This window comes from Aedes albopictus, chromosome 3 (assembly GCF_035046485.1).
Source record: "Aedes albopictus strain Foshan chromosome 3, AalbF5, whole genome shotgun sequence".
NCBI lineage: Eukaryota > Metazoa > Arthropoda > Insecta > Diptera > Culicidae > Aedes > Aedes albopictus.
This window is the reverse complement of record NC_085138.1, coordinates 25,302,519-25,317,124: the sequence shown is the minus strand read 5'-3', so window position 1 is coordinate 25,317,124 and position 14,606 is coordinate 25,302,519. Positions and strand designations below refer to the sequence as shown.

The window sequence follows — 14,606 nt, the reverse complement described above, 5'->3', positions numbered from 1 at the left end:
TTGATTATACATTCAGCTATTCTAATCATTACTGCAAAGGCCATCGACCACATGCCTGAAATTAAAGCTTCCTGGAAGATATAATCCAAGCCCAGGGTATAGTGTTTTTTGTGGGCCAAATTGCCTGAAAATTGGGCATATAACTCTGCTTGGTTGAGAAGAATTTGAGGCCAATTCTGACAACAACAGGTTTTGAAAAAAACCTCCATGACGAAGAGAACAAAACTGCCGAAAATACGTGAGTTCTCCTATTTGTTTTAATAGACATTGCGTAGAAAATATGAGCATAAGATGTATAAAACATAGTGAAGCGGTGCTAGTGTGATGGTAGAACGCATGACTATCACGTCGAGGATCTGAGATCAAATCCCACTTCCGGAAAAAAAAATCAATAAAAAGAAAAACAATATTAAAAACGGAATAAAAAAGTATTAATGTTCCAACAGTTATTGCAAAGAAGCAAAAAAAGACACTATACTGAAGATCAATAATAGATCTAAATGGAACCTATGAACACTCTGAAGTTTTTGAAATCCTGCACGTTTGCGGAGTTTTTGAAAAATAAAATACTCGACGATATTTTCAACGAAGGTTAAGAAAAAAACTTAAGGTTTATTGGTAGAATTTTTGATAAAATTAAAAAAAAAAACTGTTGTAATTATTTTCTTTAGAGGTAGCAATATGACAATGATTTTATTGCCCTTTTCCGGCTATACCAGTCGGCTAGTATGTCTGAAATAGACGTAAAAACTTGAAGTATTTTTAGGCAAAGTACGTTTAATTGGCAAATTGAGAGATAAATTTGTGAAAAAATTACCACTTGTTTTGGTGGGATTCGAACCCACGACTCCGTTATCGCTAGTCCGGCGCTTTAACCAACTAAGCTACAGAACAAGTTACAACTCTGCAGAATAGAAAGTCAAACTGGATTCGAAGCACCACCCTAAACCGGGTCCGTCTTTCACAACTTTATTCTGCAGAGTTGTAACTTGTTCTGTAGCTTAGTTGGTTAAAGCGCCGGACTAGCGATAACGGAGTCGTGGGTTCGAATCCCACCAAAACAAGTGGTAATTTTTTCACAAATTTATCTCTCAATTTGCCAATTAAACGTACTTTGCCTAAAAATACTTCAAGTTTTTACGTCTATTTCAGACATACTAGCCGACTGGTATAGCCGGAAAAGGGCAATAAAATCATTGTCATACATGAGTTGCGTTCTCTCTAGCGCAGTTGGACGGCCGTGCGTCCGTCCGCGTTGAGCGCTCAACGCATACTGAGTTTGCACCGATCATATGGTTGGTGACGAAGTATGTGTCAGTCGAGCTTCAATATCAACATTCTAAAAACAATACGCGCACACTTGTCGTTCGTAGGCCGCGAGAGTGCGGGAGATTGGCATCTAAGAGCCGAAAGAGAGATAAAGTTGTGAAAGACGGACCCGGTTTAGGGTGGTGCTTCGAATCCAGTTTGACTTTCTATTCTGCAGAGTTGTAACTTGTTCTGTAGCTTAGTTGGTTAAAGCGCCGGACTAGCGATAACGGAGTCGTGGGTTCGAATCCCACCAAAACAAGTGGTATTTTTTTCACAAATTTATCTCTCAATTTGCCAATTAAACGTACTTTGCCTAAAAATACTTCAAGGTAGCAATATTTGGAATAATTGATTATTTATTTAGTGCTATTCTTAAAATTACTTCAATAAAGAAGTTTCTGCTGGAATATCAGGGGAAAACACTCGTATCTAATAAATAGAATTTTCGATGCAATCTTATTTGAAATATTCCTTAGAAAGTTAAGACATTCGTCAAAATATTTTGTAAAGCCGGCATCCGAAATAATCGGGACAAAGAAATACGACTGTAACTTTGCAATAGATTCATTAAAATTGCTCAAATTTGACCTGATAACATCTAAGGATGTGTTCATTTGAACTGCAAAATTTCATGAAAATCGGTGCAGTACTTTTTTTTGTAGCAACGAAACAGTAGAACGCGTAATTGAATTTTGTACAGCTCCTAGCTTAGCTTCTCAGCGCGAAACTTTTGAATTTGGCAAAGGAAATAACTGAAATTTTGAACAAAAACCATTCAATCTACAAGTTTTCTATAGGTAAAATTTCAAACAAATCGATGCACTTTTTTTATTAACGAGTTATAACATTTTTGGAATATATGGTGGCAACATCATACATAGGCAATCATTTATAGTTACAGGAAATGCTTAAGAATGCCCACATATTTTTTCAGGATATTACCAAAATTATTTCAGGCAGAAATTTGAGTGAATTTTCTGTTGAATTCCTAGAGAAGTTATTGGATTTTTGTGTGGTAAAATTTTTCATATATTAACAGTCTGGACAAATTCGTCATGCAATACATCCTGAAGATTTTTAATGTGGTTTGGTGAATCCCTGGACAAATGATGGATTTCTCAAACATTTGGTTGGGAATTTTCTGGAAATTCAGATATTATTTTTTTTGGTAATGCAATAACATTATTCCAGACATTCAATAAGGGACAAATTTTCTAAGGTTTTAATGATTTTTAAACCAACTCTTACAGGAAAAAATCAAAATATCAGGCAATTTTCAAATAAATCTCTAATAGTTCTTTCAAGAATTTCCCAGAAAAGCCAGAGAAAAGTAATCCAGAATTCCTACCAGAAGTGCTCCAAGAGTTTTCAAAAAAACATTCTCTTCAAATTCTCTGAAAATTAGAGCTTGATTTGCACTTTCCACCATACCAAAACGTAATATACTCGTTAACTATCACCAGGGTCTCTATACTCATAAGACGAAATGAAATTTCCTTAGCTTTCCAGGACGTACCAGCATCATATTTAGCCATTTTTAAATTTGAATATAGGTTCTAACGAACATGCGTAAATTATGCTATTTGAATTACGGGAACTACATAGATTAGATGGATTAAGTACGAGTTATCACAGGAAACTCAAAACATTATAGAATAAAAATACAGAAATTGCTAAAGCAACAGAACCAGATTGTTTTCAGAATTTTTCAAAAATAACGGCTGGGAATTGTATTGACATTTTCTCCATAAAACACTACATGGTAGAACATTCAAATACTCCCAAGGGTTCAGTTAAGTCATACACAAATCCACCCCAGTAACATTTTTTTAGTCAAATAGACCAGAAGAGATTCTTAGAACCATTTTAAAACCAAAATGAAAGTTATAAGGTTTTATGAAGGTTGTCAAAACCACTACAATACTAATTGGCGATGGAAATGACAATAATTCCTATAAATATTTTACTATAACATACTGGCTTGTTTGATGAAAAATCACTTTTGAACTCCATCAGAATAAACCCTGGAATGACTCGTATTTATTAACGAAAATTCTTTCGAAAAATTCAAAAAAGTTTTCCAAGCAAATTCCGCATGATATAATCCATATTATCTGCCACACGTTTCTTTTTTCAATAATATCGTTAGTTAATGAACAAGTTCTCATGAAAGAATGCTATCGATTCAAAAAGTACACATTCAAGTATATTCTAAAAGTTCTAAAATTGTATTTGGCGGACATTCTTTACAGATTTCCTCCAGCAATTTTGAAAAACATTATCAATTTGCTTCAGAAATTCTTCTAAGATGCTTGCCAGAATTCCGTCAAGCTCTTGTGAAAGGTTACTAAAATGTTGTTGAGAATTTACTAGAAATACTTCCGGATATTCCGCTTACATTTTTTCAGCATTTTCTTTTAGAAAATGCAATTGAAAATTCGTCAGTACTTCCGGATGACTGTAACACGATAAATCCAATCCAAAAGAATCCTGAAAATATTCCTGATATCCATTAGCAATTTTCCACGATCTGTTCAAGATTTCATTCAAAATTCTTCCAACATAGTTCTCTACAGGGGATGGCCAAAATGTTTGGGATAGGCAACTTTTTTTTCTCTCATGAAAAAGTTCAACAAGCTATAACTTTTCATAGAGCGCATCAAAAAATCTCAAATTTTGACTGTTTGCCAACCTATTATGTGTGCATCATTTGTACAAATTTGGGCCCGATTGATTAATATTTCGCAAAGTTAGAATTGTTTGGGTAAAACACCATTTTTCAAACAACTCATTTTTGAGGTGTCATATCTTGGAAACCAGTGAACCGAATTGAATGAAATTTTGAACGTACACTAACAATATGTAAATGATTCACAAACTATTAAAACATAGGTACTTTTTAAACGTTGAAAAGAGTTATCATAGATTGACACTTTTTGGATTTTTCTCGAAAAAATGTATTTTTTTACATAAATGTCAATAAATGTTATTGCTGATATCCAAAGATTTTCCACTTCTGTTCTCAAGTTATCTCTAATCAGATATATTAGAGCCTATTTAGATTGAAGGAAGAACACATTTAGTAATTTTTGTGTGGTATTGTAAATCTGACTTATTTTCCTCTATATGGGTAAAAATTTCAATCCGGTATAACTTAATTTGCCGTGAGAAAATATAACGTTTATAACGTCGTATCAAGTATCAATATATTGTAGATAAACGTTATAAAATTCATTCAATTCGGTTCACTGGTTTCCGAGATATGACAGTTCAAAAATTAGTTGTCTAAATAATAGTGTTTTACCCAAACGGTTCCAACTTCGCGAAAAATTAATCAATCGAGCCCAAATTTGTACCAATGATGCACATATAATAGGTTGACAAACAGTCAAAATTTGAGATTTTTTTCATGCACTCTATGAAAAGTTACAGCATGTTGAATTTTTTTTGTGGGAGAAAAAAAGTTGCCTATCCCAAACATTCTGGCCATCCCCTGTATATTTTCACCCTCTAAAAATGTGTGTCGAAAAGGATTTACAACGTTTCCAGAAGATCGATGTCTTTTAGCCAATATTAATACTAATGGGCTAGGGCCCATATAGCCGAGGCGGTAAACGCACGGGTATTCAGCATGACCATGCTGAGGGTGACGGGTTCGATTCCCGGTCGGTCCAGGATCTTTTCGTAAAGGAAATTTTCTTGACTTCCTTGGGCATAGAGTATCTTCGTGCCTGCCACACGATATACGCATGCAAAATGGTCATTGGCAGAGGAAGCTCTCAGTTAATAACTGTGGAAGTGCTCATAGAACACTAAGCTGAGAAGCAGGTTTTGTCCCAGTGAGGACGTTACGCCAAGAAGAAGAAGAAGTAATACTAATCGGGCGTATCTATGTGTAAGATAGTTGCATGGTTGGTAGCGATAACTGTTGGCCATCTAATATAGTTATTTTAAGGAATAACTGTATGAAAATAATGATCATATAGTGACTTGCAAATAGCCGAAAAGTACCTAGAATATTAAAAATTTTCTAATTGAAGTTCAAAAATCAAGTACTTTAAAAAAACAGCTTTTGGAAACTACAACATAGCGCGAAGTTTTATTTCTATGCCGATCTGGTAATGGAAGCCGGTACGTTGATGGAGTTTCTGGAAATATTTTTGATAATACTTGCCGAAATCCTAAATAATTTGCCATATATTTATCCTAGTTTTCTGCGGAGTAAATATTGAGACTTTTATTTTGTTATTTCTCACAGTTTTTGCTGGAAATATTTCGGTGGAAATAACACTTGAGGATTTGCTGATGGAATCTTCTGACACATTTCTGAAATTTATTCTGGTAAAAATATTGGGATAATTTTGGCGACGTTTGTAAAATGTTTTCCGGCATATTTCCTCGAGAAAACTAGCAACGTTATTCCATATAGAACACTGCTGAAATATTTTGCATGTTCTTTTTAAAAATACTTTGAAGCAGAAATTCTGAATTTATTTTACATGCAGAATGTCTATGCAAACTTCAGTAGATTTTTTTAGAGAAAGCTCTGAAGAGCGTAGGATTTCCGTCGGATGAATTTAAAATGCAATTATTTAAGTGTATCTGATCAAAATTTAAAAATAAGGTAATTCCATGCGAATTAAAAGAACTGCTGACTTTATTTAAGAAAAAAACAATTTTTTTTTCAAGGAGGGTACAAGGGACTTTTTTATAAAAAATGCTCTAATTATTTTTAATTATTTTAATTACTGAAGATCTTTTGCACAGTATTTCTGATATTTTACTTTGGTATTTTTTTTTTTTGAAAAATGTTGTGCTTGAGAAAAAAAAGATGAAATTTTAATTTAACAGGCTTGTAAAGGGTCGAACAATAAATTTGATGGAAATTGTCCAAAACCGATGCAGAAACTTGCTGCAGATTTTTTGGAATTAAATACTTCAGGATCTCTGAAGTTTATTATGAAAACACATTTGAGAAACCCTTCGAGATAGTAACATAAGTATTTTGAAGCTATTCAATCTCATTTCTTTTTACCTGAAGGTTCACAAAACGGTTCCGGGTCATTTGGCCGAACGCCATTTGGCCAAAAGGGTCATTTGGCCGAATGCCGTTTGGCCGAAAAATGAATGATGAACTTGAGTGCCCATGCCACTGTTCGTTGCATCAATATGACTCAAAAAAACAGCCTATGTTTCAAAGAAGGAAAAATATTTGATAAAATTTTGACTGTTTCAACGCCAATTAATTCTAAAATGTCAAAACTAGAAAGAATAGCCTATGATTAAAAGAAAGAAATATTTGTGATGATCATAATGGTAGTGAGACTGTCAAAAACTTCCTCTGAATTCTTTTGATCATTATTCGGCCAAACGGCATTCGGACAAACGATCCATTCGGCCAAACGGTATTCGGCCAAACGGCGTTCGGCCAAATGGCCGGACACCTCACAAAACATATGTTAGTGTTCTAACTGGCTTTCTCAGTCTAGGGAAATTCAAAACGAGGGCAATGCAAAACCAGTCGTTTTGAATTTTCCTACTAGTGGGTCGCGGGCTAATTTTTGGTGGGTTTTGGTGGTTGGTTTCATAACAAATATATTAATTAAATTATGTCAAATGATTCCATTTTCAAATTTACAACGCATACATACTCTTTTGGAGAATCGCCAGAGCTTTTCTTGAAATTATGTTTCTCCTTAATTATATTCAAATTTTTGGTATTATTGATCTGAGTCTGGAATCAATCGAATATCGATACAACTTTTTGCGTTCTGAAACTATGAGTTTCGTTCCAGCAGATTCTGGTAATATTTTAGATTTTCTTGTGTTCTTAAAAAAAGGGTTCAAGTTCTTGTTTGCAGTTAGCATTTTCCTTTAGATTTACACACCAAGTTCAGCAGTTAACCTGGTGGAATATTATACTGAAAAATGTTAAAATACCAAAAATTCTACAAATTTTAACAAAGTAATTAACGAACGTTTGATAATCTCCACCGAAGTTTTTTTTTAATTTTTTTTTACGGTAAAGTTTAACTTCTGTAATTCTGCTGAATTTTGATAATCCGAACCTATTACAGTAATCAAAACAGTTGAAAAGTGGTTGGAAAAATCAGTTGTTGCAATGAACGCCGTATATATAGAAAAGTACTTTCAACCCGATCCGTTTGAAGGATTAAATTTTTTTGTTCTATAAATCATAAATACTTGATTTTTTTTTCATTTGAAGGACATTTCAAAAGTTCCCTGGAGCATTTAGTTGCCATTACATTTTCAACGACGCTGTATAATTTCTATGTGTGTTGTATTTAAAAATGTGTGATAAAATTCCTAAGATCTGCGGTATCCCGCAATGTTGAATTGAATCAGACTGGTTAAATTTGTATTAAAAACTTGCAAACATATTTTAAATTCTTAAAACAAGGAATATACTGAAACTGGTCACTTGGGCACCTTTATTTTATTTTGACTTATTAAAAAAAAAATGAAAAGAACACAAATTAAAAAGAAACTAAAATTTTTGAGAATCAATGCAACGTAACGTAGGTTTATCAAAACCTTTGAACGCGATGTCAACCCAAATTTTCTACAATGACGTATGCTATGAAAATATGTACTGGTGGGTCAACTAATTCGATAACAACCAAAAGTGGGTCGCATGCTGAAAAAATTTGAGAATCCCTGGATTAGTGTGTTTATTACTGTGAAGATAATGCGGCACAGTTCACTTGACTGTATAACTCGTAGGCGTTATATTCCAGACTAGATTGACACTGTGCTAGGAAAGTTGGAAGGAATAGAAACAACCTTTTCAACCCGTTTTTTTTGCCTTTCTCGTACACCAAAGTGTACTGAAAGGCTATATGATCACTCAAAAAACGAATTTTCGATAGAAGGCTCGGAGGGTCAAGTAACATATACCAATCAACTCAGTTTGACGAATGGAGATGATGTCTGTATGTGTGTATGTATGTCTGTGTACGAAAAGGTCACTCACTTTTAAGGCATTTCCCATTGGCCGATTTTTCGGATTATAGCTCGAATCGAACCGGAATTTTACCGCATTGTTTGCTATTAAAAATGGTCCGGATCGGTCCAGGCGTTCCGGAGTTATGGCCCATTAAGTGATCCGGACCAGCACCGGTAGAACTGGCCACATATAAAACTGAACCAAGTCTCCGACCAAGCCACATCATGCGACACATCAAACTGCGGCGATTTTTGTAACCTTCAGCATGGTTGACAAATTTTGTGCGGATATTATCACAGGAGACCGAAAATTCTACGATGTCGGTCCAAAATTCAAGATGGCGGTCTAAAATCCAAAATGGCAGCTGTATAATGGAGTTTTAAGCCCTAAACCATGCAATATGGGTATATTTTGTATGGGGAAGATTTTTGGAGTCCAATAATGGCAACCATAATATCCAAGATGGCGGTCTAAAATCCAAGATGGCGCCTCCAATTCAAGATGGCGGCTGTTTAATGGAGTTTTAGGCACTAAAACCATGTAACATGGGTATATTTTGTATGGGGAAGATGTCTGGAGTCCATAAATGGCGATCTGAGTATCCAAGATGGTGGTCTAAAATTCAAGATGGCGGCTCCAAATTCAATGGCGACTGTTTAATGGAGTTTTAGGCCCTAAAACCATGCAATATGGGTATATTTTGTATGGGGAAGATGTCTGGAGACCATAAATGGCGATCTGCCCAAGTAACAAAATTAATTTTATAATGCTTTTGAAGTATTCTTCAACACCTGTTCTTTAAAACCATGCATAAACCAAATTGCTCTGCAACACGACATCAACTCAACCATAAACCCGCCATAAGACCAAAGAGGCCCATCCTAAGATGCTCTTGGAGAGTTGTTTATAAATTTCTCTTAAAACTTGTTGTACTTCCCAAGTTGTCCTCAAGGCGAATTGCTTTCTCCTTGTAGAAATCTTCAAGTGCACGATAAAAGGATAATAAATTTGTCAGTGTTGTTGCTGATGCAGCTTTTATGTCGACAGAAAAGTTTGGTGAATTTAATTGAAATTAAAAACACAATGAAAATGACACATTATTGTAATCGGGATTAATTTATTACACAAATTGGAAATATTTCCGTGGTGTAACAAGGATGCCAAATGCCAAGCGAAATTCATCGTATAAATGTTGCAAGATACTTCCAAAAATTGCAACGCGCTTCCATTATAACGCACTAATAAAATATTTAAAAATATTATTCCTGGTCAGGAGAACATTGTTCATGAGTTTTCTCAACATGGCTTCCATTGAAATCTAGGCCGGTGGTCGGTCCATCATCGATGGTTTTAATCAACATCACCATAAGATCGTCTTAAATTTCTTTCAGCTCATGCCAGAGCTAAAAGCATAACTCAAGAATACGAGGATTTATAACGTTCTCAATGCAGCCTGGTTGGCCTCCATCCAGAACGCCTTAAATTTATTTCATCTTATGCAAGGGTAAGAAGTATTACTCAAGAGTACTCAGGTTTATAACGTTTTTTATGCAAACTCCGCCAAGAACGTCATAAAACATGTACGTCAAATTGTAAACAAACAATAAATTATCACGCCGCGGTGGATTTTGTGAATCTCGCCCGATGAATTTATTTATCAGCCCGGTACCGTTGCCAACCAGGCAGACCTTTTTCGATAACCGGCCTTGATGCGGTGCAGTGCCTCATTCCTCCGGTCAGCACTTCCAACAGGTAAGTAGTTGTTGATTTTGAAGATCGATGATTGGAACCCCGATTGCACGGGAAACGATGTCCTAGATAACCATACCCACCTCATTTCGGATGCTGCAACCTGAGGAACTTGGCACTGCACCGCGTTGCGGTTGGGTTTCCGGGTAGGTGTTCCTGATTGGCAGCAATAATGGAACGATGAGAATCAAAATCTGATGCTTGAGTTTTTTCTTGTATTTTTCATGCACCAAACTGTTCTTATGCGAGAACAGTTACTCTTGATCAAGAACGGATGATTGAAGATAACTACAAGAACCTTATAAAACTGAAAATAAGTTCAACAGTTCTTGTTGTGTTATGGTTTTATAAACTGAACTTCAAGTATTCTTGGAGGTGTTTTTAAAACCACATATTGACGAAGAATAGTTGTACTCAGCTGAGACTCCGATAAGATCAACTAGAATATGCAATGTTCCGATAAAACTATCATAAAAAAAATAAAACCAAATAGAATTAAGATTGTTACTTGGGTGAGTATCCAAGATGGTGGTTCTAAAATTCAAGATGGCGGCTTCAAATTCAACATGAAGGCTGTTTAAAGGAGTTTCAGACCCTAAAACCATGCAATATGGTTACAATTTGTATGGGGAAGGTGGCCGGAGTCCAAAAATGGCAACCTGAATATCCAAGATAGCGGTCTAATATACAAAATGGCGGCTCTAAATTCAAGATGGTGGCTGTATAACGGAGTTTTAGGCCCTAAAGCCATGCAAGCAGAGTATATTTTGTATGGGGAAAATGTCCGGAGTCCAAAAATGGCAACCGGAATATCCAAGATAGCGGTCTAAAATTCAAAATGGCGGCTTCAAATCAAGGTGGAGGCTGTTTAATGGAGTTTTAGACCCTAAAACTATGAAAAATGGGTATATTTGGTATAAGATATCCGTAGTCCAAAAATGGCGACCACAATTTCCAAGAGGGCGATCAAAAATCTAAAATAGCGGCAGTTTTAGACCCTAACTGCATGTAATATGGGTATATTTGGTATAGGGAAAATGCCTGGAGCAAAAATGGCGACCGCAATATGCAAAATGGTGGCCCAAACACCAAGATGACGGCTCCAAATTCCAGATGGTGGCTGTTTAATGGCGTTTTATAAGTCCGTGTCATATGGGTTTATTTGATATAGGAACGAATTGTGGACTCCAAAAAATGGTGACCAGATGGTGGCTATTCAATGGAGTTCTGGGCTCTAAAACCATGCAATATGGTTATATCTGGTATGGGGAAGAAATGTGGAGTCTAAAAATAAAGACCAGAATAGTCAAGATGGCGGACTTAAATCCAAAATTGCGGCTCAAAGTTCAAGATAGCGGCTTTTTGTTATGGTGAAATGGGAGAGCGTCCAGGTGCATTTTTGACTCGCATTTTTGAGAGCACCGATCTCGTCATTCACAGAACGCCCGAAAACGAAAATGCTACTCAATGTTTATCACGAGTGAGCAAGGCTGTTCATTGCTTTTTCAGCTCTGTTTGTTGTTTAGATGACGAGATCCGTGCTTTCGGTATTTGCAAGGCAGCTATTGTGAAGCCCATGGATTCGCTCATATATGTCCTTATGACTTATAGGCGCAAACATCAAAGCTACATAAACGATATGATTTCTAGTGCCATGTAATGGATTTTTGTTTAACGTATGAAAGTGCGATATTCATCTACACGTCACTTGAGTTTTGTTGAAATGTGTTTTCGAAGGCACGAGAAAGGCGCTATCACCGCTAGGTGGATTGATTAGGGTTTTTTTCCAGCGATGGCTATGAACATGAGTTGTTTATGTAGATAAATGTGGATAACTGCCACTGAGGAAGATTACAAGTGGTAGTCGAAATACGCGTATCTGTCAAAGGATAAGCAATTAGGGCGGAATTAAAAGTTACAAAACTGATTACACTCATTCGAAAAATGAAAAGGTCTGTTAGGAAAACCAAAAATAAAATTTGGGGAACCACATAAGTTCATTCTCATTGTAGGACAAAAACACATTTTTCCAAACCATTGAATAAATTTTGTCACCAATTGCGTTCTTGTTTCGAAGAAAATAAAAGATGTCGGCTTACTTTTGAATTGAGCAGTTTATTCTTTGATTTCTCGAGCCAATGACAAATGAACTGATGTGGTTTCTCAAACAGATGATTCGAACATTGAAAAGATGGATTCTAACGTATGGTTTAAGTTAGCGAAAATTTGATGACGGTTGTGCAATGAATGCAATTTATGCAACACGATGCTTAAACAGAAATTTGTATATAATACTACAGAACATCATGAGATCTTACGGGTTTTTAATGGCATAAGGTTGGTCCAACATACAAAGATAGATAAATAAATTACAAGTACGAATATCTCCTCTCGTTACTTATCACAAAGCATACGATTTCACATTTTAATGACTAAGTAAAGAAAATCCCAGATTTACCCAGCTGAATCTATCATTTAGATCTACACAATATCATTCATTAGTGTTGGAAAAAAAAAATACGTGAAATTCCCTGTTAAATCATAGCGCACATTTCTCTCAGTGTACAAAACGCACGTCCGCACAACAATCACATCCCACACATCCAGAGTCGTTTGGAAAGTTCCCCAAAATCAATTCCATCAATAGATCACACTAAGTAGGAGTAGCCATTTATACTAACGGTTGCAATTCCGGAGCACTCCGCAACTCCGCAATGGCCGTCGAGATGATGATCTGCGCCGCCGGCAAGGTCATCAACAGGGCCGGATCGAACACCAACACATTCTCGCTGTTCCGATTGAGTCGAATCCCACCGGATTCTTTGGTGGCTCCGGCTCCGACTGTGGCGGCGGTCCCCGTCGATGTGTCCGATGATTCCGAATCACTCAAACTGCTGGCACTTCCACTGTGACTGCTTCCACTGGTAATGGCACTGTCCGTCGAGCAGGCACTAGGATAGCGGGACCGCGGCATGTAGTCCGCTTCCATGTCCAGCTCGAGGACCTCTTGGTCTCCTTTGGAGTATTTGTCTTTTTTCCGGTGCTTCCGGACCAGATCGGCGGTGGCCGAGGACTTCTTCCTCAGGTAGTCCACCGTTCCGATGGTGTTGGTCATTTTGATCACGAATTTCTTAAACATCATGATATCCGGAGCTTCCGAACACTCCCGGTTATGTCTATAATGTAGTTTGAAACGCGAATTAGCCGCAAACACTTTTTAAAACGAAAGCGATAAAAAAAACGTTCGTTACCGACGTTAGTAAAGTTAGCACTGGCTAGCGAGCTGCCGGATAGTTCGCCACTACAGCTTCCCACCTTTCGCGCTACGCCGACCGGTCGATGATGGTTGTTGTTTTCGATGATCGCAGAGTAAAATCTTGTTTACTCTCTCTCACGTCTGCTCAACGTTCTGCGCCGCCGGATCAACAGTTTACTTTTTCATTGGCACCTCTGTCGCGGGATGGTCGACGCTCTTGATCTTCTTCTTCTTCTTTTCGGCGCCGTTTTTCGGCAGAAAATACTCAACTACGTGCTCGAAGAAGAAACCACCCGACATCTTGAGAGGCGTTTTCGGTCGCACACACTTCCAAAAAAAAAATTCAAGAATTCACCGTCCAATTTGAGAATCAGCTCCAAACTTGAAGGTCAAAATTCACTCTCCCAAAAAGCTGTCGTACACGCACGTGTTACTTCCTCACGAAACTCCGAGTCCCTTCGATGACAAAGCTTGAGGCAGCGACAGTAGCTTGTGAATCTCCCTCAACTCAGCGCTTTCGAAATTCCAATCAATCCAAGTACTACCAAACCCTCGCTCGCGCGCACACGCCCAACGATGCTTTTGGTAGCTGAATTTGCGACAAACTAAACTGATTTACATCGATCGGCTGTCGTTTTAATATAGACAGAGGAGACAGACAGGGGCCCGAAAGATACAGGCCGCCGCGCGGGAACAAACGACGACGCTCGACAATCTCGAGCTGTGTGAGGACTCAGCCAGTGTTCTTTTTCGCGCGGACGATCGCCCGCCCAAGCAATTAGTATTCGCACGGCGTATTGCACACCGGCGGCGGTGCACAGAGGGAAAACCGGTTGAAAAGATGGCCAAACAAGATTTACAAATAATGTTTCCAACATGATAGTTTTAAAACTTTACCCTAAGTTGCAACATTTTCTAAAATATTAATTAACCCTCTAATACCCGAATTTTAGTGTTTGATCTAAATATCATTTTTCGTTATCAAAAATCGGTTTAAGCATGGTTTGGAAGGTGATTCTTTTTTTTATTGTAAGTATGTAAATTTTGTTTTTTTTTATTTTTCTAGTTTTTATTTTTGAACATCCCTACACTTTTATATTTTTCCTAGAGGCCTATTTGGGATACCGACGAAAAAATTTTGAGATTTTATGATTATTATTGAAATATTTCTCTTATTTTCATGGGAAATTTTATTCCCGTGTAACTTTAAGGAAAATGATTTTGAAGTGTATTCAACTCAATAACACTCTTTTACTATAATAAAATGGTTAAGGAAAAATTTTAAAATATGTTAATTGTAGCGACTCAATACAAAAAAAAAAC

At 36.8% G+C, this 14,606-nt stretch overlaps 1 protein-coding gene across 5 annotated transcripts in view; it reads right to left on the bottom strand.

Moving 5' to 3' along the window:
- The window catches only part of LOC109418403 (tyrosine-protein phosphatase corkscrew), a 318,951-nt gene that overhangs the window by 104,737 nt on the left and 199,608 nt on the right, over positions 1-14,606 (bottom strand). Inside the window, exon 1 of one of the 5 annotated variants that reach the window (XM_062855668.1) lies at positions 12,709-14,004. The exons of 3 other annotated variants lie outside the window; for them this stretch is intronic. In XM_062855668.1, the coding sequence (XP_062711652.1) occupies positions 12,709-13,169 (461 nt within the window). In that variant the 5' untranslated portion in view covers positions 13,170-14,004. Of the gene's footprint in view, positions 1-12,708; positions 14,005-14,606 lie in introns of those variants that run through there. One more of the 5 variants, XM_062855669.1, reaches the window with a different exon arrangement.